General features: G+C 38.5%; 1 protein-coding gene across 1 annotated transcript in view; it reads left to right on the top strand.

Moving 5' to 3' along the window:
• Window positions 1–24,975, top strand: part of CHM (CHM Rab escort protein) — a 208,804-nt gene that overhangs the window by 62,213 nt on the left and 121,616 nt on the right. The window contains exons 3-4 of the mRNA XM_008272993.4: window positions 15,484–15,556; window positions 19,127–19,251. Coding sequence (XP_008271215.2) covers window positions 15,484–15,556; window positions 19,127–19,251 — 198 coding nt within the window. The remainder of the gene's footprint in view (window positions 1–15,483; window positions 15,557–19,126; window positions 19,252–24,975) is intronic.

Genomic DNA, 24,975 nt, shown 5'->3' on the forward strand with positions numbered 1-24,975 from the left:
AGGCAGGGAAGTAGAAGCAGTGAATCCCATTAGGGTGGGGGTGGAGCTATGACTGGTGATTGGGCCATGGAGCCACCTGGCTTCCAGCAATGGCAGCAGGGGCTAAAGCCTAGGGTGGTGTCCGGGGTGTAGATCGCACCATAGATAAGATAATATATAAGATATATATATATATGTAAAATATATATAAGATAATATATAAGATAATATATAAGATAATGTTTTACCAACATCCCCCCCTTTTGTTTTTTTATAAAGCAAGAGTTGCAAGTTATGACTGTGACATGTTATAATATTTGTGTGATTTTGACTGTAAAATGGATCTCGTGCACAGTCTACCTTGAAGATTCCCTGTAAATGTCCAGTAGGTTACACATAAAATTGAGGTGTAGTTGGCTAGATCTGTAATGATTTCAACAAAACTTATTCTTTGGTGTAGGGAATATATTCAACCTCTATTTTGGACAGCAGAATAGGAAATATATTTGGAAACAGTTTATGAATTTGTATGGTCTTGAAACAAATGTCATTTTTTCTTTGGGTCATTGAAATCTGTATGACAGGAACTTCATTTGCAAATAACAGTTCTTCTGTAAAGAGGACTTTTTTCCCCATAGATCACAAACAAAGGCTAGATTGATTGAGACAGCTATTTGCAGAAATCTTGAAGCATCAACATCTCCCTGGATGTTACTAACTTTGACTTGTTTTATTCAATGGGGTTGAATTTGGATAGCTTTCACATGAACTACAAAACTACAAGCAAAGATAATTGAATGCACAGACTTTTTTTTTTTTTTTTTTTTTTTTTACTGCTTCTACTTCTCCGGCCTTCTCCCTTCAAGCAACTTCTTTGCTATCCTCTTTTTGAAGAGAAATGTTTTTCTCTTATATTTTCCTCCTCCTAATTTTAATCATTGTTATTATTGTTTCATTGGTTTATATTTAATTTGAAATGGCAACTGCCCCTACCATCTCTTTGGTGATCTGAAGAATTATTAATCAGGTTCACAGCTTGAAGTAGAGTGATCTAGCACAATAAATCTTTAAGTTTTTTTTCCTATCACTTTAATTTCCCTTTAATTTCATTACTGAAAAGAAGAGTTTTGTTTGATATTATGACGAAGGAAGGGTTAAATTTAAGGAGCTGTGAATACTCTGAGGTAGAGACAGAAAAATAGGGAGAAGGAACCAGCAGTCCCCAGTCTCTTGATCTGCCAGTCCTGTCCTCTCAGCTGTGTCTACCTTCTTAACTCTTTTTCTTCCCTCCCAGGATTGTCACTGACACTAGCAATACCTGGCTGGCATTAGACTGTGTTAAGGGGACTAGAGACTCTTGTGGATAGTCCTGCTATATCCATACTTTGCAAGAAGATGGTGGTGGTGGTAACTTAATGTATGCTAGGCACTGCTTTAAGTGATTTGATTTTTATTTTATAATCACTCTGAAGTGTGAAACAGTAATCTCTGTAACATTATTGACGAGGTCATGCTGCTAGTAAGAGGCACAATTAAATTAGAACTCAGGTCTATCTGGTCCCAAAGCCTTGATTAACAGCAATGCTTTAGTGGTAATAATTCCCTTAGTGTATTACCATGCATTGAAAGTTCAAAGATGACCAAATTATTGTCCTTGCCTTTAATTTGCCCTTAACATGATCCCCTAAAATTTACACAAAAAAATGTGACCCCTTAATGTTCCCCAGAATTGCTATCTGGGATGCCACATGTGCTATCAGAATTTGGGGTGCCATACGATTTCACCATATGCTTAGTAATAAATCCCCAATATTAGTAAGTCCAAGATGGTTCTTGCTAATATTTAGAGAATTCTAAATACCGGCACAGATAAACGAGGCAGCATGGTACGTTTTAGGCTTTTATTTAGTGCGAAAGGTGTTTAGGAAAGTGAAGGCTTTAGTTCAGGTAGGAGAGAAGGGAAAGTCTGGGAACTAGGGTAGGGTCCATACCGCTCAGGGAGCAGGCCAGAGCCACGTGCAGCAAGCACCTCGAGCTGCTATCCACTGCTTATCACCGGCAGCAACGCAGAGGCCGAGAGCCTTTTTCAACACTCCCTCCCTTTTTATATATTTTCCACAGGGGAGTGGCTTGTGGCCAGGTGGGCACTCAGGTATGGTCAGGTAGAGCCTGATGTCACAATTGGGGCGTGGTGGGGGTATCAGGTAGGATGTGAGGTCACACAGGGTCTTGGGGAAGGTATCAGGTAGGGCGTGAAGTCACACAGGGGTGTGGCGAAGGCGTGGTCTTCCAGCTCACAAATCAAATCAATTTTAGCCTGTATGCCTGCCTACTTCACTTGCCCTTAATTTATTTTTTACCTAGTTGGAAGAATCATTCATACTACATGTGCAAAGCTATGGAGATACTGAGATCAGTTCTTTAGGTAACATGTTAGAGAGTTGAAGGCTTCGCAGACATAATCGTGGATTTGAGTAGTTCTGATTGGTTTGTCTAGTTCCTTATTAGATTTGTGATAGAATAGCAGTTGAGGAAGAGGCAATTAGAATAATAAAAGCAGAGACATGCAGGCATTTGACTCACTCACACAATGTTGAGTATGCAGTTACAGCTGATGGTGGCAGAGAAGGGTAATGGCTACAGATAAAACTGGAGAGTTAGGTTGACACTAAGATTTGGAAGGTCTTTTAGTTCTACTAAGTAAGGCCTTTGGATCTGACTCTAGAAAGAGCATTAGTGAACTTTTAAACATCTTTAGACCTAAGAGTGGTATAATGTGGTTTGCCAAGACCTGAAACAGGGTCAGTAATGCCAAGGTTGGATGGAAAGGGGAAGAAACTAGAGACAGGAAAACCTGTATGAAACCAATGTAGAATAAGAGATAGTGAAGACCAGAAATAAGGCAGCAATCATCAGGATGACAAGCATAGAAGAGGTTTGAGAAATCAAGTGAAAGTATTGATGAGGTAGTTTAAGACTGTTTTTTTAGCATAGGTATCTGTAAAGATGCTGTTGTCTTTCCTTTTTATTTCAGAGAACCTGGGGGAGGGGTGTCACTGCCACTATCTGCTGGTTGACTCCCTTGCCCAGCTGGGTCTGGGCAAGGACTGATGCCAGGAACTCAAGTCAGGTAGCTAGGAACTCAAACCAGGTCTTCCATGTGGGCAACAAGAACCCAATTAACTTGGGCCACTCCATTGCCTCCCAGGGTCAGCATTAACAGGAACCTGGAGTCAGGAGCTGGAGCTGGGTACAAAACCCAAGTACTCTGATGTGGGATGCAGGTGTCTATCTTTTTTTTTTTTTTTAATTTGAAAGGTAGCATTACAGAGATGGAGAGACAGGCAGAAAGAGAGGTCTTCCACCTGCTTGTTCACTCCCCCAGTGGCTGAAGCTTGGAACTTCATCTGCATCTCTCTCGTGGGTGCATCGTTTGCAGCTTTCCCAGGCACATTAGCAGGGATTTGGGTGGGAAGTGGAGCAACCGGGACTCTAACCAGTGCCCACATGGGATGCCAGCACTGCAGGCGGCTGCTTAACTTGCTATGCCACAGAGCTGACCCTGGGATACAGGTGTCTTAACCAGCATTTTAACTGCTAGGCCAAGCGCCTATTCTGGTATTGATGTTTATTGACATGGTGAAACTAAGAGGAAGGCCCAGTTGAGGGTGATGGGACAGATAATAAATTTGTCTTCTGGACATGTAGAGATTAAAGTATATCTGGGACATTAAGTTAAGAGAGGTGTCCAATAAGCTGATGACTCATAATATGTACTTTCAACTCACTAGAAATAGATTTGAGTCTGGAGCTTAACAGAGGGGGTACATATTGGAGATACTGGTTTGTGAGTCAGCAGTAGAGAAGTGATAATTGAATCAGGGATTTATGGATGAGATCACAGTGGGAAAGAATTGCTGGCAGCTTTGCATATTTTCTACTCCTCTGCCTGCGTTGGTTGTTTATAAATGGATTTGAATGGGTGGGCTAGTGTGAGATGACTAATACCTCCAACATAGGTCTCTCTCCAGCCCTAATGATTGAATCACAGCCTGGTATTTCTTTTTTTTTATTCATTCATTCATTCATTCATTCATTTGAAAGGCAAAGTCACTGAGAGACAGAGAGAGAGAATATCAGTCTTCCATCTGCTGGTTCACTCCCCAAATGGCCACAACAGCCAGGGCTGAGCCAGGCCCAAACCAGGAGTCAGGAGGAGCTTCCTCTAGGTCTCACGCATGATAGCAGGGGCCCAAGTACTTAGGCCATCTTCTGCTGTTTCCTAGGCATACGAGCAGAGAGCTGGATTGGAATTGGAGCAGCCAAGACTTGAACTGGCACCCACATAGGATGCCTGTGCTGCAGGCGGTGACTTTACTGCACCACAGTGCAACCCGCTGGTATTTCTTTCTAACAGATTTATCTGATTGCCTAAGCAGCTTCCTGTAGCTTCAAGGGATTCTTTTAAAACCAAGTAATATCTGAAAAGAACATGCTGTATATGATAAATATGTACAATTTTTATTAATTAAAAAATGTTGTCAACTAAGGGCCTAGTTTTCCTGTCTGATATCACAGTTACATCTGCATATTCTATCATGGAGGCCCAGCTTTTTTGATCTTAGAAAACAGGAATGGTGAAAGAAACTCAGCTTTCTGGTATAAGAGGTATGTGGAACTTACGAGAATTTGTGTAGGGAGTAAGTCCAATACATAAAATATATCTTAGCCTATTATATTATTTGTTGCCAGGAAGATAATGACATATCCTAACTCTTTGTAGTACTCCAACCAAGTTTAAGTGAGATACCACCTGATTTAATCTGCGTGGTATGTTGTACAAGCAAGCATGCATCACTTAATGACTGGGATATGTTCTGACAAATGTGTTGTTGGGTGATTTCATCATTATGTGAGCATCAGAGTGCATTTACACAAACCTACATGGCATAGCCTACTACCTACCTAGGCTATATAATATAGCCTGTTGATCCTAGGCTATAAACATACAATGAATATTACTGGATTGAATACTGTAGGAAATTATAACACAATTGTATTTGTGTATTTAGCAACGTAAGTCACCACAGAAATAGTACCGTAAAAATACTAAGATTGGATTCTTTTCATCTCTGTGATAAGTCTCTGTGACCACCATTGTGTATGTGGTCCTTTGTTGGCTAAAAGGTCTTTTTGTAAAATATGTATTTATTTTGTTTAAAATGCAGAGAGACAGAGGTGGGGGAATGGGGGATCATCCAATCACTGGTTCACTCCCCAAATACCTGCAACAACCAGGGCTGGTCCAGGCGAAATCTTGGAGCTAGGAACTCTCTCTGGGTCTTCCACATGGGTGGCAGGGGTCCAAGTACTTGAGCCATCATCTGCTGTCTCCCAGGTACACTAGTATAAAGCTGGATCAGACATGAAGAATAGCAGGAACTTGAACCAGCACTGCAATATGGGATGCAGGATCCCAAGTGGTGACTTAACCTGCTGCACCACAATGCCTAACCCAAATGAAAGCCTTTATGTGGCATATCACTGCACTCAATAATAGCTAGCAAATTGTTATTATTTTCCTATTTCTGCCATATACATAAATATATATGTGCCCATTAAATATGAGATACGCAATAAAACTTGATGTATTTCAGGTTGTAGAAATGAATAGTCCCCCTAGTTCTGACATTGGGCTGGACATAGTCATGAAGTTATTATCCCACTTTTATCTCCAGTTGAATTGGGGTAGCAGAACCAAAAATGAACTTCCTTTTGTCTAATATTTATAAATATCCCATTAGGAGAGAACTTCCACTTTGCTGATGGCCTTGTCTAAATACTGATGGAGTATATGGATTCAAAACACTTCCATAGTCTAGGCAGCTCATGTCAGGAGCTCTGGATAATCATCACTGAAGTCATATATGAGTGTTAATTGTTAAATTAACAACAGGAATCACTATGCACTAACTTCCCGTGCAGGACCTCTGCCCTCAGCAAGTAGGAGAGTTAGCAATAAAACTTGTTCTCAAAGATTTATTCCATTTTAATGTATTAAGTGGAGGATATACATATGACTCATAAATTTTAGTTAGTCCAAAGTGTCCAACTCCATTACTTGTTTTCTTAGGTGCTTCTTTAATTAATAATAAAACTTGTTCCCAGAGACTTAATTTCTCTTAATGTATTAAGTGAGGGATACTCTTATGTTTCATAAGCTACAACTATGTCTAAGTGCTCACAAGATTTATCACTCTTTGGTGCTTCTTTAAAGTTAAGTTAATTAAGTTTCTCTTTTTTTTTTGATAGAGTTAGAGAGCACGCGCGCGCGCGCGAAAGGTCTTCCTTCCGTTTAGTGAAATTAACTTCGAGATACATTGACCTTGAATAGCCCTTGTCTCAACTGTTGAGACAGTTTCTTTTTTCTTTTTCTTTTACATTTTTCTTTTATCATACAAATTGATGAACTCTTTACCTACTATAGGTATAAAGTTAATTGAAAATAGTTTTTAGTATAAAATAAGACTGGGAATAGGAGAGGGAGGAAGAAGACGGATGGGAGTGGGGGGAGAGAGGGCGGGCATTGTGAGAAGAATCACTGTATTCCTAAAATTGTACTTAAGAAATGCATGATGTTTGTATTCACTAAATAAAAGGTAAAAACAAATAAATATCCCATTTCCTTTACTTAATTAAGTCAATTTCAAGGATTTTTATTATATGCTAGTGTTTATAATTTTGAAGATTCTAATTTTGTTGATTATAGGAGAGAATGTTACATAGTGGCAAGACCATAGGCTTTGGGGCCTGGTGAGCCCTGAGCCTAAGTTCAGGCTTTGCCATTTCCTGAGTTAGATGAGATTCTCAACTTGACATTTTTTTTTTTTTTGTAATTGTAAAATGGGGTTAATGGTAGTAGCAATCTCTTAGAATTCTTGTGAGGTCTAAGTGAAAGAGTGAATATAAAATGCCAAGCTCAAAATAAATGATATGCCATCTTCCTATGTTCCCTTAACATGAATTGATATATCCTATTAAATCCTAATCATTTAAAATGCTGTTTTCTTTCTTTCTTTTTTTTTTTTTTTTTGCCAAGCTTGGTTTATTTATTTATTTTTTATTTAATAAATATAAATTTACAAAGTACAACTTTTGCATTGTTGTGGCTTTTTCCCCCATAACCTCCCTCCCACCTGCAACCATCCCATCTCCCATTCCTTCTTCCATCCCACTTTTCATCAAGATTCATTTTCAATTATCTTTATATATAGATGAACAACTTAGTATATACTAAGTAAAGATTTCAACAGACTGCACCCACACAACTGCACAAGATATAGAGTAATATGTTGTAAAATGCTGTTTTCAAAAAAGTGCCAATTAGTCGAATTTGTGAAATTCCATATACTGCTACACGTCAGTACTTCATATCTATGGGTTCCACATCTGGAAATTCAACTCGACGCAGATCAAAAGTGTTCTCTAAAAACTTGCAGCTATATGAACATATATAGACTTTTTTCTTATTCCATAAGCAATATAGCATAACAACTATTTACATAATATTTATATTGTAGTAGATATTATAAGTAATGTAGAGATGACTTAAAGAATACGGGAGAATATGCACAAGTTATATGTAGATGTATACCATTTTATATAAGGAACTTGAGCATATGTGGATTTTGGTGTTGGAATGGGGAGGGATGTCTTGGAACCATTTGTCCATGGATAAATAGGGATGACTGTAGTTCTGTCTTGGGAGAGCTACAATAGACATTAACATATTTCATGGTGCTGAAAATTAATGTCATGAACAAATTGTTTTTAACTTTTAAAATTTCTTTATTTTTATTTGAGAGACAGAAGGAACTCCCATCTACTGGTTCACTTCCCAAATGCCCACAGTAGCCAGGCCTGGGCCATGTCCAGCTTAGGCCAAAGCTGGGAGTTGAGAACTTTATCCAAGTCTCCCATGTGGGTGACAGAGACTCGACTACTTGAACCATCACCTGCTGCCTCTTAGGGTGTACATTAATAGGAAGCTGGAATGAGGAGCTGAGCTAGGACTCGACCCTAGGCCCTCTGATATAGGATGCAGGCATCCCAAGCAGTCTTAACTGCTAGGTCAGAGACCTTCCCCAATTAAATTTTTTAAACCTAGCGTTTTCCAAATTTATTTTGTCATTGTGCTCCTCCCTCACCACCCCCCACCTCTTGGAATGTATATTAATAGCCACTGTTATTGCTGGAATACATTTTGGAAATGGTGAATTTAGTGATCAGTTGTTATTCAGTAAGTGTTTGCTTCATTAAATGACAGCTACCATTATAATATCTTGTGAACTAAATTATGCTAGTCAGCATAGAAGTTTGGGAATTTTTGTGTCATGATGGGTGGGATTAGAATTCAGGAGAGCTGAGTTTCAATTGTAGTCCTGCCATTTGTAGCTGTTTGGCCTTGACTGAGGACTAATCTGTACTTGGGCAGATCTCAGTGTCCTCTTCATTCTGCCTCACAAGGCTGCTACAATGAGAATAACTGAAATCAACTTGGAAAGTTAAAAATGCGATATAGGGAAGGTGGTTATTAATACTCCTCTAGGAAAAGGAAGTGTAAGAGCTGCGAATGTACAGTAAGGCAGTAAGAGTTTGAGCTCTGCTGCTTCCCTTTTCCACTGAGGGAGCTTGGACTCTATCAGCTACTTTCCTGAAAACCTTTTCAACTCCCAAGTTTCTTAATAATTAAAAGGATCCCCAGATGAATTTCCGTGAATGTCAGCCACTCCATCTTTTGTCAATGTTTTTGGACTTGCTTATAGAAGTCATTTCACAGTACAATATGTAGTTTAGCATCATGTAGCTATGCCTGCTGCTGAATATTCAATACTGCATTGTAATTATGATGTACAATGGGAAAGAAGATGGTTAGGATTTAATTAATAGGCTCTAATTAAAGAGTTTAATGTTCAGCCTTATGCAGTTCAACTTTCCTTGTGTATACCTGTAATATATTTTCTGTTTGGAGACATTAAGCAAAGTGATGGTTTAACGTTAAACACTATGAAAAGGATGAGAAATATCTTGAATTACTGTTTCAAAGCTTTTTTTTTTTCTGTTTTACTGATTAGTGTTAATGGAGTCACTTGTGCATCTCATTTCCTTATTATATCTGGAAAAGCTTAGATGGTACTCTAAGGATGCTATGTGAAATGTCAGAAAGATTAAAACCATGTTTTCAACAGTTTTATGGTTGTTTTGCACATTGGAGAATTAATACCTTAGTATTGTAATTATTGACTTTGTCTTTGAAAATAAAAACATTCCATTTCAGATGTTACTATTTTAGCTGAAATTTTGGTTCATGTTCCAATCATAGAACAAAAGAGGGCTTTAGACCTTTAGTTTTATGTTTGTTTAAATGTTGTGAATAACTCCTCTTCTAGTTCCATAGTGAGACTCTAGTTTTAAGGAAGTCTTTTTTATCCTATGAAATAGTGTTCCTGGCAATAGAAATAAACTTCATCCTCTGCCATAAAGTACTTTGTCTTTTCCTTCATGCACAGAGGCAGTTGTGACATAAAATTGGCAGAACACGTACCAAACCCTTTTCTTATTTTTTTTCTAAGTCAGGAAGTTCTCACTTTGTCCTTAAAATAAATCAGACTCTGTGGGATTTAAAAACAAAACCAATAACCTAGCCTTATTATTCCCTACAAAAGCAGTTTTAAAGACAGTAGAAAGAATAATGTATAAATTGGATTTGAATGTCAGAGTTCTAAAGCTATATCTTTAAAGAGAAAGTATTTTGTGAACTTTTTTATTTCTGTTACAGTATTGCTCCAAAGAGCATATTAAATTGTCGTATTGATTTTTTTCTTTTTGTCATCTTGTTTTTGTCTTTAATGGGCATGAAAAATTGTAATACAAATATCAAAATGAATTTAGTCAAAATCTGTGCTTTTATTTTTCATTTCTACATTTTGGATTGTCATGTAATACATGTTTTTAGGGGTATAGTGTAGCATTTAAAATGTGTACATAGCTTGTGCTGGTTTTGTAGTGAATTTTGTAATAATTATGTTGCCCCTTTTGTCAGAAAGACCACAGTAATGAAAACCATGTTTCACCTTTTATATACATAATTGGATGAGATCACCAGATGCTGATGTTAAGAGCACATCAACAGGAAAAGTTGAAAATGAGAGCTGCATGGAAAAATACTAGAACCAATTAGCTCTGTCAAAAACCATATGACCAAGTGTAGGAGAGAAAAATAGATTCTGACCACAAAATGACCTCAAGTCACTTAATGATGGAAAGAAACAGCAAGATGGTGCTTCTTAGAGTTTTCTTAGGCTTTGGTAATAGAAAATAACTTGGAAATTGACATTTCATGGTCAGTGTTTGAAAACTCTTGTTAGATTACTTTTGTTTTTCTAATATTTTATTATAATAATTTCAAACATAAGAAATGGGGGAAAAAACTGTACTGTGAGCATCTCTGTGTCCACAACCTAGATTCTATATTTTTTGGTATGTTTGTTTTATCACATAACTTTTCATATATTCATCTATTATCCATTCATCATTTTTTTTATTTTGAAGTTAGTTGTACACATCTAGTAACTTTTGTCCTGGTCATCTTAGCACATATATCATTAACTGGAATTCACTAGTTTTCTTTTTTTTTAACATTTTTTTTTTCAGATAAAATTCAGGGTGACATGCACAGCTCTTAAAGATACTATTTAGTAGCTTTAAATGCATACCCTTGTGTAATTAAGAGCCTTATCAAGATAAAGAATAGTGTCATCATCCCAGAATGTTCTTTCATACCCCTTCATGGTCAAATCCTGCTCCCACTTCTAATCCTAGTCCTAATCCGCAAGCACTCTTGTGATTTTTTTTTTTCATAATAGATTAGTTGTTCTAGAACTTCATTTAGATGGAATCATATAGTAGGTACTCTTTTTGAATAGGAGATGCAATCATACAGTAGGTACTCTTTTTGAGTAAGACTTTCGATCAGCATGATGTTTTTGAAATTCATATATGTTGTAATATCAGTAGTTTATTCCTTTTAATTGGTGAATGGTATCCATCCAATGGATATACCACAGCTTATTTATCCCTTCTTTGCTTGACGGATACTTGTGTTATCACTTTGGGGATTTTTTTTATTAGAAAGATACATAGAAGTCTTTTTTGTGAACATATGCTTTTCTCATGTGTAATTGTCCAGGAGTGCAATTATTATATTATCAGGAGGTATATGTTTAGTTCTATAAGATACTGCCAGATATTTTGTACCATATTACACTCCCACCACAGTGTGTGAGCATTCTGGCCATCTACACCGATACCTGGCATTGTCAATCTTGCTTACCATTTTGGTGGACTTGTACTGATTTCTCATGCTCATTTTTAATGCTTATTTTAATGGGCAGTTACCCAGTGACTAAAGATGTTGAACACCTTTTCATGTACTCATTGACCACTTCTTTGTGAAGCATCCTTTCAACCCCTTTGCCCATTCTTATGAAAGATTTATTTATTTATTTATTTGAAAGGCAGAGTTACAGAGAAGCAGAGCGAGAGAGTGGTCTTCCATGTGCTGGTTCACTCCCCAGATGGCTGCAATGGTTGGAGATGCACCAATCCGAAGCCAAGAGCCAGGAGCTTCTTCTGGGTCTCCCACAGGGGTGCAGGGGCCCAAGGACTTGGGCCATCTTCCACTGCCCTCCCAGGCCACAGCAGAGAGCTGGCTCGGAAGTGAAGCAACCAAGATTTTAACCAGCGCCCATATGGGATGCCAGCGCTGCAAGTGATGGCTTTTACCTGCTATGCCACAGCACCGACCCATTTTTTATTTATTTATTTGAGAGGCAGAGGGCAACCAAGGTTGATAGGGGAGGCTTCCCACCTAATAGCTCACACTTTAATGCACACAATGTCCGAGACTGGGCCAATCCAGGTCCCCAGTGTGGGTGGCAAGAAACCCTACCACCTGAGCCATCACTATTATCCTGAGGGTCTGCATTAGGAAGCAGGACTCAGCTGCCTGGCATGGAACCCAGGTACTTTGATACACAGATGCAGGTGACTTAACTGGCATCTCAACTGCTAAGCTAAATGCCTCATCCTGCCTGTTTTTAAATTTGAATATCGCTGGCGCTGCGGCTCAATAGGCTAATCCTCCACCTAGCAGCGCCGGCACACCAGGTTCTACTCCCGGTTGGGGCACCGGATTCTGTCCCGGTTGCCCCTCTTCCAGACCAGCTCTCTGCTATGGCCAGGGAGTGCAGTGGAGGATGGCCCAAGTGCTTGGGCCCTGCACCCCATGGAAGACCAGGAGAAACACCTGGCTCCTGGCTTCGGATCAGCGCGGTGCACTGGCCACAGCGCGCTGGCCACCGTGGCCATTGGAGGGTGAACCAACGGCAAAGGAAGACCTTTTCTCTCTGTCTCTCTCTCACTGTCCACTCTACCTGTCAAAAAAAAAAATTTGAATATCTATTTTAAAAATTGGAAGAGCTCTTTATATATCCTGGATACCTATCCTTTTCAATTTTTTTTTTATTTTATTTACTTTAGAGGCAGAGTGGTGGGGAGCTTAAGGAGGGTGGGGAGAAGCAAGCAAGTGAGAGAACTTTCTCATCTGCTGGTTCACTTTCTAAATGCCTGAAGAAGCCAGGACTGGACTGAGCTGAAGCCAGAGCTAGGGATGCAATCTAGGTTTTCCATGAGGGTGGCAGGAACTCAATTATTTGAGACATCACCTGCTGCCTCCCAGAGTCCGTACTAGTAGGAAGCTGAATTCAAGATCCAGAGCCAGGAAGCAAATCTAGACCCTCAGAAATCCAGCAACTTAATTGCTAGACCAAATTTCTATTACCCTGTCTATTGTAAGTTATGTTTTGTGAATATTTCTCCTTGTTTGCACCTGGCCTTTTTTTTTAAATGATAGATTTTGTGAACATGTTTATATTTTGATAAAGTACAGTTTATTTGTCCAATGTGAAGTAATGCTATAACTAGTACTGAAACAGTATTTTACACTTTGTGTTTCTGTGTGGGTGCAAACCGATGAAACCTTTACTTAATATATACTAAATTGATCTTCTGTATATAAAGATAATTGAAAATGAATCTTGATGTGAATGGAATGGGAGAGGGAGCGGGAGATGGGAGGGGTGTGAGTGGGAGGGAAATTATGGGGGGGGAAGCCATTGTAATCCATAAACTGTACTTTGGAAATTTATATTTACTAAGTAAAAAAAGTACAGTTTATTAATAGGTTTTATATCTGTACCCTAAGAAACTTCGGTTTAACCACAGTGTTAGACTTTAGGTAATATTTTTATGAATAGATATGTCCATTCAAAAACGTTTTACTTCTGTTTTAAAGCTTTCACCCATTAGCCAGTGCTACTCACTGAGAACCTTAGGGTGGCTTAAAAGAAATCTAAATGTGCAACAAAAACTATAGAGACATTGGATTCAGAAATTTTTTTTCACTAACACCTAGTACATTTTCTGCTTTTGTTGAATATTTGGAAATGGGAAGAGGTAACAGAAGTATATTGTTCTAAAAGGAGATAAGGATATAGATTGCTATGGGAAAGCTACCAATACCAACATCCCTCTTGTACTTCCTGCCACTTCTCCATACCTGTCTTTGCCTACTTTCTCCTTCCACTGCTCTCTTTGATAAGAGGGATCACAGCTGGCAGGTTTTCTGATTTCAACATTTTAGCGACTGTGTGGTTGTGGGAATACGGAGGGGAAGGGCATTTTGAATTGCCAGTATAGCTGAAATTCTATGTTTATTTCAAAACTGTGGGGATTCCAATGTATGAACTTATGCTTTTTCTGATCTGTTCTTTCTAAATAATGATCTTGATCTGTATTAATAGACCTAACTTTAATTTAACCCTTTTCTCTATTAGAGCAAAATGGTGATTACTTTCGTTCAAAATCAAACAAATAACCAAAAGCTGACATCTCTCCTGATTCTAGTTTCCTACTAGTGCATACCCAGGGAGGCAGCAGAAGTTGGCTCAAGCAGTTGGTTCCCTGCCACCCATGTGTGAGACCCAGTTCCTGGCTTTAGTAACCCCCCACCCCGCGTGATTTCAGGCTTTTGGGGAGTGAACCAACAGAGAGTTCTCTCTCTCTCTCTCTCTCCATCTTAAATAATAAAAATAAAGTAAAGCACCCAACTGTTCTCTTCAGGGCCATGTCAACAGTGAGGAAAAATAAATCAGAAATTTGAGACATTATGGAAGAGTAATTTTTGGTATCATATTGAAGGTTTAATTTTTTGTTTAATTTTAAAAAGAGGCTTTATGAATTTGTATTTCATTAAAGGAAAGTACAGAGAAGCAAAAATGAAAATGAAAAGAAAACCAAGAGTCTTTCCCAGCCGGAATCAGAATGGATGTTGTAGAAGGAATCAAGTGCATTTGGGGCTTACCACACAGAATCAATAAATGTGAATTGTTTTGGGAAGCCCAGTATGTGGTATTAGAACTAGAGAGTTCTGGCTGCCAGAAATCTCTGCTTAATTCCAGTGTCTTTTAACGGTGTTTATATTTATTTATTTGAAAGGGAGTAGGGGTGGGGATCTTCCAACCACTGGTTCAATCCACAAATGCACACAATAGTTGGGGCTGGGCCAGGTGGAAGCCAGGTGCCAGGAATTCAATCCAGGTCTTTAATGTGGGTGGCAGAAACTCAAGTACTTGAGCTACACCTGATGCTTCCCAGGGTGGACATTAGCAAGAAGCTGGAATCCCAACAGAGCTGGGCCTTCAATCCAGGCACTGTGATATGGGATGTGGATTTGCTTAGTGGCATCTTAACCACTGTCAAATGACTGTTCCTGATCCTAGTTAGGAGACCCTTGGGTTCTCCAAAACAAGATGATCTTCACAGATCTGTAGAATGAAGAATAATAGCTCACCAAATTGTCAGTAGGAATCATGTTCCTATTTTGTGTATCATGAAAGTCTTGCTGTGAATAACCATGGCCCGTGATTTACTTTCATTTTGGTCCTGAAGGCTAAGAATAGCACAGGACATTTCATTGATCTAGAGTAGCCATGCGTGTCAGTGTGGGAGATGGATTTGATGGTGCAGATCTAACTGCCCTCAGAAAACGGAGTAGTTTTTCAGTGACATTCCTTGAGATTTATCAAGAGTTTTTTCTGAGTTATTTTTGTTAACCCAGGAGTCATACACATTCATGTTACTTGTTCAGTGCGATACATTTTTTTTTAACTCCTTCTATAAGGAAAAGTTTCTTTTGGAATCTGAGAGGCCCAGTTCTAAGACTACTATTTCCTCATGTATCAGCATCCCAATTATGTGTGCTTTTGATCTTTAGAGGCATCAACATTAGAAAATGAAATGGATTGAAGTGTCAGGGATGCTTTGTTGATGATAAACAGTGTCTTGATTTTTATGATGTTTATTCTTATTTTTTTATTGTAACAGAAGAAACTACTATGGAGGAAACTGGGCCAGTTTTAGCTTTTCAGGACTGTTGTCCTGGATAAAGGAATACCAGGTAAAGTTCTTATCTCATCTTTTAATTTGTTAGGTTGTATTTTGTGTCACATAGTAACTTTACATTGAAGAAAAAAACCTCAAGATTCATCTGTAATACACAATTGATACCTTGTTTTTATTCACTTATATTTTAAAAGATTTATTTTCGTTTATTTATTTGAAAGGCAGAACAACAGAGGGAGAGGGAGGGAGAGAGGGAGAGAGGGGAAGAGAGAGAGATCCATCTTCCGTCTGTTGGTTTACTTCTCAAATGGCCGCAATATCCAAGCCAGGAGCTGGAGCAGGCTGGAGCCATGAATCAAGAACTCCATCCATGTCTCCTACATGGGTGGCAGTGGCCTAAGCAGTTGAGCCATCATCCTTGGTCTTCCCAGATGCATTAGCAGGAAGCTGGATCTAAAGAATCACAGTAGCCAGTACAAGAATCTATACTTTGGTGTAAGATGCTGATGTTGCAAGCTGTGGCTTAACCCACTGTGCCACAATGCTAGCCCCTATTCATTTAACAAGCAATATACATAACCCCCTTTCCAACTGATACTTTTCTGATGCATTCATAATATACATGTTACTTTAAAAATGTAAATAAATATAAATGGATATGTTGCTGGGAGAGGACATTGTATATTCTTGATAACATTTCCTAATTACTCTATATGCCTAAATATAAGGCAACATTTTCTCCCAAAATCATTATTCAGAAAAAAGTCCTTGTAAAATCCCACATATTGCTAGCTTTTATTTCAATTAATATATTTTGAACAATAGCAACACCCAAAAACGAAGTGCCAGTGTTGTGGTACAGTGGGTTAAGCTGCTGCCTGCAGTGTCAGCATCCCATATCAGCACCGGTTCTAGTCCTGTCTGCTCCACTTCTGATCCAGCTCCCTGCTAATGTACCTAGGAAAGCAGTGAATATGGTCCAAATGCTTGGGCCCCTGCCACCCACTTGAGCGACCCACAAGGCTCCTGGCTTCTGACTGACTCAGACTCTGCCTCTGTCAGACTCCTCCATTGTGGCTATTTGGGGAGTGAACTAGCAAGTGGAAGATCTTCCCTCCCTCCCTCACTACCTTCCTCTCCTTCTCCCTTCCCTCCTTCTCTTGTCTCTTTAAGGCTGCTTTTCAAATAAATAAATCTTTTTTCAAAAAACAAAGATCCATTATTTGGGAAAGATACATTAATTTGGTATTTTGCAGTCAGTGGTGGCTTTGCATGTATATGGAACAATAGAAAAAGCAAAGAAATAGATTTGATATGATTTATCTTTTTTTTCTAAGCATAGGATATCATTATTACAACTATTGCATATCATTGCAAAGAAGCTTTCTGAAGATTGTTTACAGCATCATATAGGGAACTGCTTATGTTATGGAGTTCACCAGTTTTTTATGACTGACTTAAAAGACAAATTTGTTACAAATGAGTAATGTGTCTTGAAATGAAATTCCTGCTAAGAGCATCACACATTGAATCAGAAACTAGCCGGCGCCGTGGCTCAATAGGCTAATCCTCCACCTTGCGGCGCCGGCACACCGGGTTCTAGTCCCGGTTGGGGCGCCGGATTCTGTCCCGGTTGCCCCTCTTCCAGGCCAGCTCTCTGCTATGGCCAGGGAGTGCAGTGGAGGATGGCCCAGGTGCTTGGGCCCTGCACCCCATGGGAGACCAGGAAAAAAAAGCAGCTGGCTCCTGGCTCCTGCCATCGGATCAGTGCGGTGCGCCAGCTGCAGCAGCGGCCATTGGAGGGTGATCCAACGGCAAAAGGAAGACCTTTCTCTCTCTGTCTCTCTCTCTCACTGTCCACTCTGCCTGTCCAAAAAAAAAAAAAAAAAAAAAAAAAAAAAAAGAATCAGAAACTGCTATCTCTCCAAAGAGTTTAAAGTATTGGGAAAGGATTCCAGAAAGTTACATTCAGTTAGCTATGCCTAAGATAGCTCTTGATGTATTAAGCGTTTATCATATGCCAAGCACCATGTTAAGTATTGTAGTTGCATTGATTGCTTTACTGTTGTATGTTTCTCAAAAAAGTAGCTTTCATGATAACAAAGACAGTTGATATTGATGATGCGGTGAAATGCTGTTTCCATGAAATGAGTGTGTGGAGAAGTGTGAAGTATTTTAAAGTAGCATTTCATATATTAATTCAAACTGCATATTAAGCCAAGAGTAAATTTAATAAGTAGACATTCAACTTTTTATCTGTATGCTTAAAATAGTCATGTATTTAAGTTTAGGTCAGAGATCCTTTTTTGAACCTTGCCCTTGGGTTGTGTTTGTCAGGTCCATCTCATAATTGGCATGTTTAGTACTTCCATGAGAAAATTTAGTCTGAATTCTCAGAACAACAATTGAAAGGAAAACCTCTGTTTTCCTGAGTGGAAAAGTTTTGGTGAGTGAGAGGATTTAAAAAAAATAAATTTTGGTATTGGTTAATATTTTTTAAGGGTTTATTTTAATGCTTGTTTCATGCCAGGGTCTTGATTCTGTCACTGTGTCCTTTTCCCCTTCATTCGCTTCTTGGTCCACAAGATTCTTTCTCAGACTGGTAACTCCATGTCTCCACATTCAGAGTTCTTGTACTTCACTTCTTCTTCTGCTTATGTTTAATAAGTCTACCAAAACTTTTCTTCAATTTAAAATGATAAATTGTGCTTGTTATTTATTTTATTTACTAAAGAGTCAGACTGACAAAGAGAATGAGAGAGAGGCAGAGGAAGTGCCCATCAGCTGGTTCATTGCAGATGTTGCAGACTCTGGGAGATAGTGGTAATGGCTCAAGTAATTGGGTTCCTACCACACACATAAGAAACCTGGATTGAATACCCAGTTCCCAGCTTTTTGCCACCTTTGGCCCCACCCAGCCATTTGGGCATTTGGGGAGTAAACCAGTGGTTGAGACTGTGTGTGCACTCAAATTCTCTCTCTCTCCTTCTGCCTCTCTAATTAACTAATTAATTTTTTAAAAATGAGATAACTGACCTAGTGGTTATAACACCAGTTGGGATGCCCACATTCCATAATTGGGGTGCCTGGGTTTGAGTTCAAAGTCCACTCTTGATTCCAGCTCTCTTCTGTTGCACACCCTGAGAAGTAACAATAATAGATGATAGCTCAAGTGATTAGATTTTGACTCCTATTTGGGAGACCAGGATTGAGTTCCTGGATCCCAACTTCTGCTACAGCTAAGTATTATTGTGAGCATTTGAGAAATGAACCAGCAGATGGGAACTCTGTCTTTGTCCCTGTGTGTGTCTTTCAGGCATTAAAAAGAGAAAAAATAAGCCACATTCTAATGAGTGTATCAAAATGTAACACATCCTGATAGAAATCTCTAAACCAAAGCAAGTTTTTGATAGCATAGATTTTTCACTTTGTTTTCTTCTTCTTTCCTTTTGAAGTTAGTACACTCTGTTAGAGTCACTTCAGTGACTCTGAAGTGTTGTTATTCTTTGAGCTTTGGTGGGATAAAAGGGAAAACATGAGTTAAGACAAGATATAAATTTGCTTAGAAAATTCTAGTTTCAGAATGCTCAGCTTAATTAAATCTTCTCATTGGTGTTTTGTTTAGGAAAATGGTGACACTACGAATGAAAGTTCACAGTGGCAAGAACAGGTCCTTGAAAATGAAGAAGCCATTGGTCTTAGCAAAAAAGATAAAACCATTCAACATGTGGAAGTATTTTGTTATGCCAGGTATGAAATATTTATTTAGGATAAACTTTTCTTTTACACTTATTCAGAAGTAACCAGTAATAAGGATTTGTATGGCATTGGTTGCTACATGTCAAATTGCTATGCTGACTTGGCCTTTTTTTAAATGTAACTCTCAGTGTTCTGGGTTTAGGTAATAACAGTAATAATGTCTTACATGAATGTCTACAATTTACTAAATTCTTTTAAATACTTTTTCTCCATTGATCTTTACAACAGTCCTGTGTTAGGATTGGGTAGTGGTATTAGTTGCATTTTGCAACTAATTAGTTGCAATTTTTGAAACAGAATCCTCAAGGGATGAAATAATTTACCAAAGATCATATGGTTTGATAGATAAGCTAGAGAAAGGTAAAGTCCAAAATTAAACTCCAGGATTATTTAGTCATACTTCAATTTTCTTTCAGCTGTGCCATCCTTCTTAGATAACATTCAGTGTAGGAAAATGTAGATTACAACTTTGAATAAAAAAGAGTGGCCATAACATTTTGGTACATATTTTTGAAAATTATGATAAAGCAGTGGGAAGAAGGAATATTTTAAGTCTCCCTCTAAGTGAGAAATTCACTGCTTTAAAATAATTTGAATAGTTTATTTTTCAAGTGTATGGTTGATGGGTTGAAAGATAATAATCATGGTAAAGTGCAGTCATTGCAGTAGTTACAGATTCCAGAAGTTTAGAACATGGAATCTCGTGTACTTTGATAGTAATTAAAATTTAAAATCCGATACACTAGAGATTCTGCAAGATATCTTCAGTCATCTTGCGTATCCTTGTTGTGGTACAGTGGTAAGCATTACCTGAGCCCATGAAAAGTTTGGGAATTTAAGCTTCATTTTGTCAGCAGTGTTCATTTCTTTCATGTCACTAGTGTATTTCATTAACATAGTTAATATTCTGTGATTTTTCAGCAAAAGCCCAACCTTTGAAATGTCAGTATTATTTATATAATAATATTATGTATTATTTACATAATACTAAATGCCATTCCATATGAAAAGGTGCAACTCACTAACTTTGATCAGAGCTGGTGTAGTAAGATTTACAAAAGAATGTGATTTCAATGGAAACGTTAGATACTTTAAAGAAATCAGAAATATTTGCTAAGTTTCTTGTGTGATTATTTTTTGTGTGTATTGAATATTATCTGACTACAGTATAGTGAGAGTTAAACTGTGGCCTTTTGAGTGGTACTTTTTGATACCTCAGCTATCTGTCCTTTATGACAATTGAGGTTGATAATTTCTGATGACTAAGGTGAGATTTTTCAGTGCAGACAAAATCATCTCATTTTCAGTTCCTAGTTTCCTTAGTTTCATTTTTGGAACTTCTCAAAGTAAAAGGTTGTTGAGGGCAGGAATATAGCACAGCAGTTAAGATGCTTGGGCCGGCGCTGTGGTTCACTTGATTAATCCTCCACCTGCGGCGCTGGCATCCCATATGGGTGCCGGTTCTGGTCCCAGTTGCTCCTCTTCCAGTCCAGCTCTCTGCTGTGGCCCGGGAAGGCAGTGGAGGATGGCCTAAGTGCTTGGGTGCCTGCACCCGCATGGGAGACCAGGGAGGGGCACCTGGCTCTTGGCTTCATATCGGCGCAGTGCCGGCCGTGCTGGCCATTTGGGGAGTGAGCCAATGGAGGGAAGACCTTTCTCTCTGTCCTCTCTCTCTCACTGTATATAACTCTACCTGTCAAATAAATTAAAAAAAAAATACAATAGTTAAGATGTGGCTTGGGGCTTCTGTATCTCATATCAGAGTGCCTGCTTCTAGTCCTGGTTCCTCTTTGGATCCAGTTTCTGTTAATTTACAACCTGTGAAGCATCAGATGATGAGTCAAGTACTTGCGTCTCTGTCACTCACGTGGAAGACCTGGATTGAATTTTTGGCTTTGATGTGGTCCAATGCTGGCTGTTGCTGGCATTTGAGGAGTGAACCAGGAGATGAAGAGCTATCTGTTTTTAAAGAAAATAAAGTAATGTGTTAACGGTTAAAGATTCCTTTTAAGACTCTGTTCTGCTCGTTGCCAGTTAGAATGTGGATCAAGAGGTGAACTTGGATAATTTTCTATATGTCTTCATTTACATGGGAAAGTTAGCTGTTAAAGTCCTGGTAAGCAGGAAGAGCTTGGAGAGAATGTCCAGGGAGGTGGAAGACTGTTGAGAAAATCCATTCGTCTATAATTGGTACCAGCGTGGAAAACCAGTACCTTCTCTTGGACTTGCCAGATTGTGGCATCCTTAGTCTTTTGAGTCATGGTCACAAACTTGGAATCACTATGTGAAAGGGGCTAGGGCCAAAACAACTGTCAAAAAGACTTGCTTTATATGAGAAGTCATTAAGCAGGACTGACTCACGTAAACCAAAAATCTTGTTTTATTTTTATGTATTTTGACAACTTTGTTTTCTGGTATTTCTGTCATAGTACTTTGTACTAGAGGCAAGAACACCGAGAACTATGCAGAAACAAAGGTTCTGCTTCTTCTGCCTTTGCCATTTAGCTTGCTATGTGATACTGAAAAAGTGATGTCTCTACTTTGGGCCTCTACTTTACCATTAGTAAAACATGAATGGTTTGGACTAGGTGATCCCAAAAGGACCCCTGGGCTCCAACATGCTGCTATTTTAGGTGATGGTAGACTAGCAAAAGAGAAGACTATCAACGAGCTGAGTGTGGACATTAGGCCACTTAATGTAGGGGTAAATGGCTTTTCCTAAGAGAAGATCCCTCAAGGCCATCACTGTATTGTAACACAGTATAATAATTGATGATCATAATTACACATCCCAGTGTCTTAAGGCAAAACTTGAATAATGTTCTCTATCCTTCACTTGAAATAATAGGGGTATTTGAAGTACATTTTACAAAATAAGTATTAAAAATGTTTAGAATAAAACATCATTTTTTTAAAGATTTATTTTATTTGAGAGTTAGAGACAAGTTTCAGTTTACTGTTTCATGCTGAGTAAGTAAAGCTATCACTGTGTAGTAGATCTTCGACATTCTTGAGGGCATACTGCAAAATTCTTGTGAATACCTTTTTCAAAATAATGAATAACATATTACAGGTTCTTGACTCTTTGCTTTTTTACATATGTGTTATTGATGTTTGTATTACATTTTATGCGCATAGGGTTTGTGTGTATGTGTATGTAGTTCTATACAATTTTGTCACACGTAGGTTCCTGTGCCCATCACTATAGTCAAGTTACAGAACACTTCATTAGCACAGGAATTCCTCCTGTTGTCTTCTTGTAACCATACTTCATTTCCTCCTCACCCCTCCCCTCACCATCCCTAATTCCTGGGAACCCCTGATCTGTTTTTCACCTCTATAATCTTATCATTTTGAGAGTGTTAAACGTAACTGGATAATATGTAACTTTTTGGCACTTTTTTCTCATTCAGCATGATTCCCTGGAGATTCATCCAGATTGTGTGTACATCAATAATTTGTTCATTTTGTTGTTGTTGAGTACTATTCCACAGTATGGTTGTACTATTTTGTTTAATAACCCACTCTGGAAAAACATCTAGGCTATTTTCAGTTTTGGGCTATTACAAATAAAGTTGCTACTCAATTCCATGCACAGAATTCTACGTGAACATTTCTCTGAGCTAAAAGTCTTCATTTCCCTGGAATGAATATTTAAGTGTGTTCTTCCTGGGTCATATGGTTATTGTATATGTAGCTTTAAACTGCCAAATCATTTTCTAGAGGTACTGTAGCATTTTACATTTTCACCAAAAATATCTGTATAATGTAGTTTCTCCACATTCTCACCTGCATTTAGTGTTCTCATTTTCTTATTTTAGCCATTTTGGTGGGTATATAGTGATATCTCACTGTGGTTTTAATTTGCATTTTGCTAATTGTTGATTTTAAATATTTTTTGGTGTGTATATTTGCCATCCAGATATCCTTATTAGTGAAATGTCTGTTCCTGTCTTTGGCTTGCTTTTATTTTTTTTTCCTTTTCTTCTTCTTCTTTTTTTTTTTTTTTTTTTTTTTTTTTTTTTTTTTTTTTTTTAGTTTCTAGAGGTTTTTGTTTTTATCTATGCTAAATATCTGGTTTTTGTCAGATATGTCGTTAGAAAATATTGTTCCCTCTTCTGTATTTTGTCTTCTCATCCTCTTTAAAACAGGATGGTTTTGAAGAGTAGATATATTTAATTTTGATGAGTCCAGGCTATATTTTTTTTGAGTGTGTGGATTATGCTTTGGATGTCCAGTCTGAGAAAGCTACCTAGCTCTATATTTAGATTTTCTTCCTCTGCACAAAAAACAGTTAAATAGTTTTATTTTGTTGTATAAAGGGTGAGTTGAGATGATATTCCTATTTTATTTTTTTCCTTTTTTCAACCTAAGGATATCTAGTTGCTTTAGCACCATTTGTTGAAAAATGCTATTCTTCCTCCATTGCATTACTTTTGCACCTGTCAAAAATTGACTATATTTGGGTGTCTGTTTCTGTTTTTTTATTCTGTTCCATTGATCTTTTTCTCCACCAATACCTCACTGTCTTCATTTTTGCAGTTATAATAATAGGCCTTTTTTTCTTTTTTGACAGGCAGAGTGGATAGTGAGAGAGACAGAGAGAAAGGTCTTCCTTTTTGCCATTGGTTCACCCTGCAATGGCCGCCACGGCTGGCGCGCTGTGGCCGGCGCACCGCGCTGATCCGAAGGCAGGAGCCAGGTGCTTCTCCTGGTCTCCCATGGGGTGCAGGGCCCAACTACTTGGTTGGGCCATCCTCCACTGCCCTCCCGGGCCACAGCAGAGAGCTGGCCTGGGAAGAGGGGCAACCGGGAAAGAATCCGGCGCCCCGACCGGGACTAGAACCCGGTGTGCCGGCGCCACTAGGTGGAGGATTAGCCTATTGAGCCGCGGCGCCGGCAATAATAGGCCTTAATATCAGGTGGAATGATTTTTCCGAATTTATTTATTTTTTAATTTTTTATTTATTTGACAGATAGAGTTAGACAGTGAGAGAGACAGAGAGAAAGGTCTTCACTCCGTTGGTTCAATCCCAAATGGCTGTTATGGCCGGAGCTACGCAGATCTGAAGCCAGGAGCCAGGTCCTCCTCCTGGTCTCCCATGCGGTGCAGGCACCCAAGCACTTGGGCCATCCTCCACTGCACTCCCGGGCCACAGCAGAGAGCTGGACTGGAAGAGGAGCAACTGGGACCAGAACCAGTGCTCATATGGATGCCAGCGCCGCAGGTGGACGATTAACTAAGTGAGCCACAGTGCCGGCCCTCCCAGTTTATTTTTGTCAAGATTGTTTTAGCTATTCTAGAGTTTGTGGCTTCCGATATAAGTGTTTTGAAAAACTTGTCTATGCCTATTAAAAATTGCTTAGATTTTGATAGAGAGTATGTTAAAGTTGTAATGAATTTGGGGAGATTGGACATCATTGTTATCTTGATTCATCCAATCTTTGGACATTGTTTAATCTCCCTTTTTGGAGATCATCTTTGATTTCCTTCAACAGAATTTAATTAGCATGCTGGTCATGTACATATTTTGTTAATTGTATAAGTATTTAATTTTCTTTGGAGCCATTATAAGTGTGATTATCTTTTTAGTTTAGATTCATAATTATGAACTAGAAATGCAGTTGATTTTTATGTGTTGATCTTGGATGTATCCTGAAATTTTGGTAAACTTATTAGTTCTAGGATTTTTTTTTAAGGAAATTCCTTAGGAT

The sequence above is a fragment of the Oryctolagus cuniculus genome, chromosome X (genome assembly GCF_964237555.1).
Source record: "Oryctolagus cuniculus chromosome X, mOryCun1.1, whole genome shotgun sequence".
NCBI lineage: Eukaryota > Metazoa > Chordata > Mammalia > Lagomorpha > Leporidae > Oryctolagus > Oryctolagus cuniculus.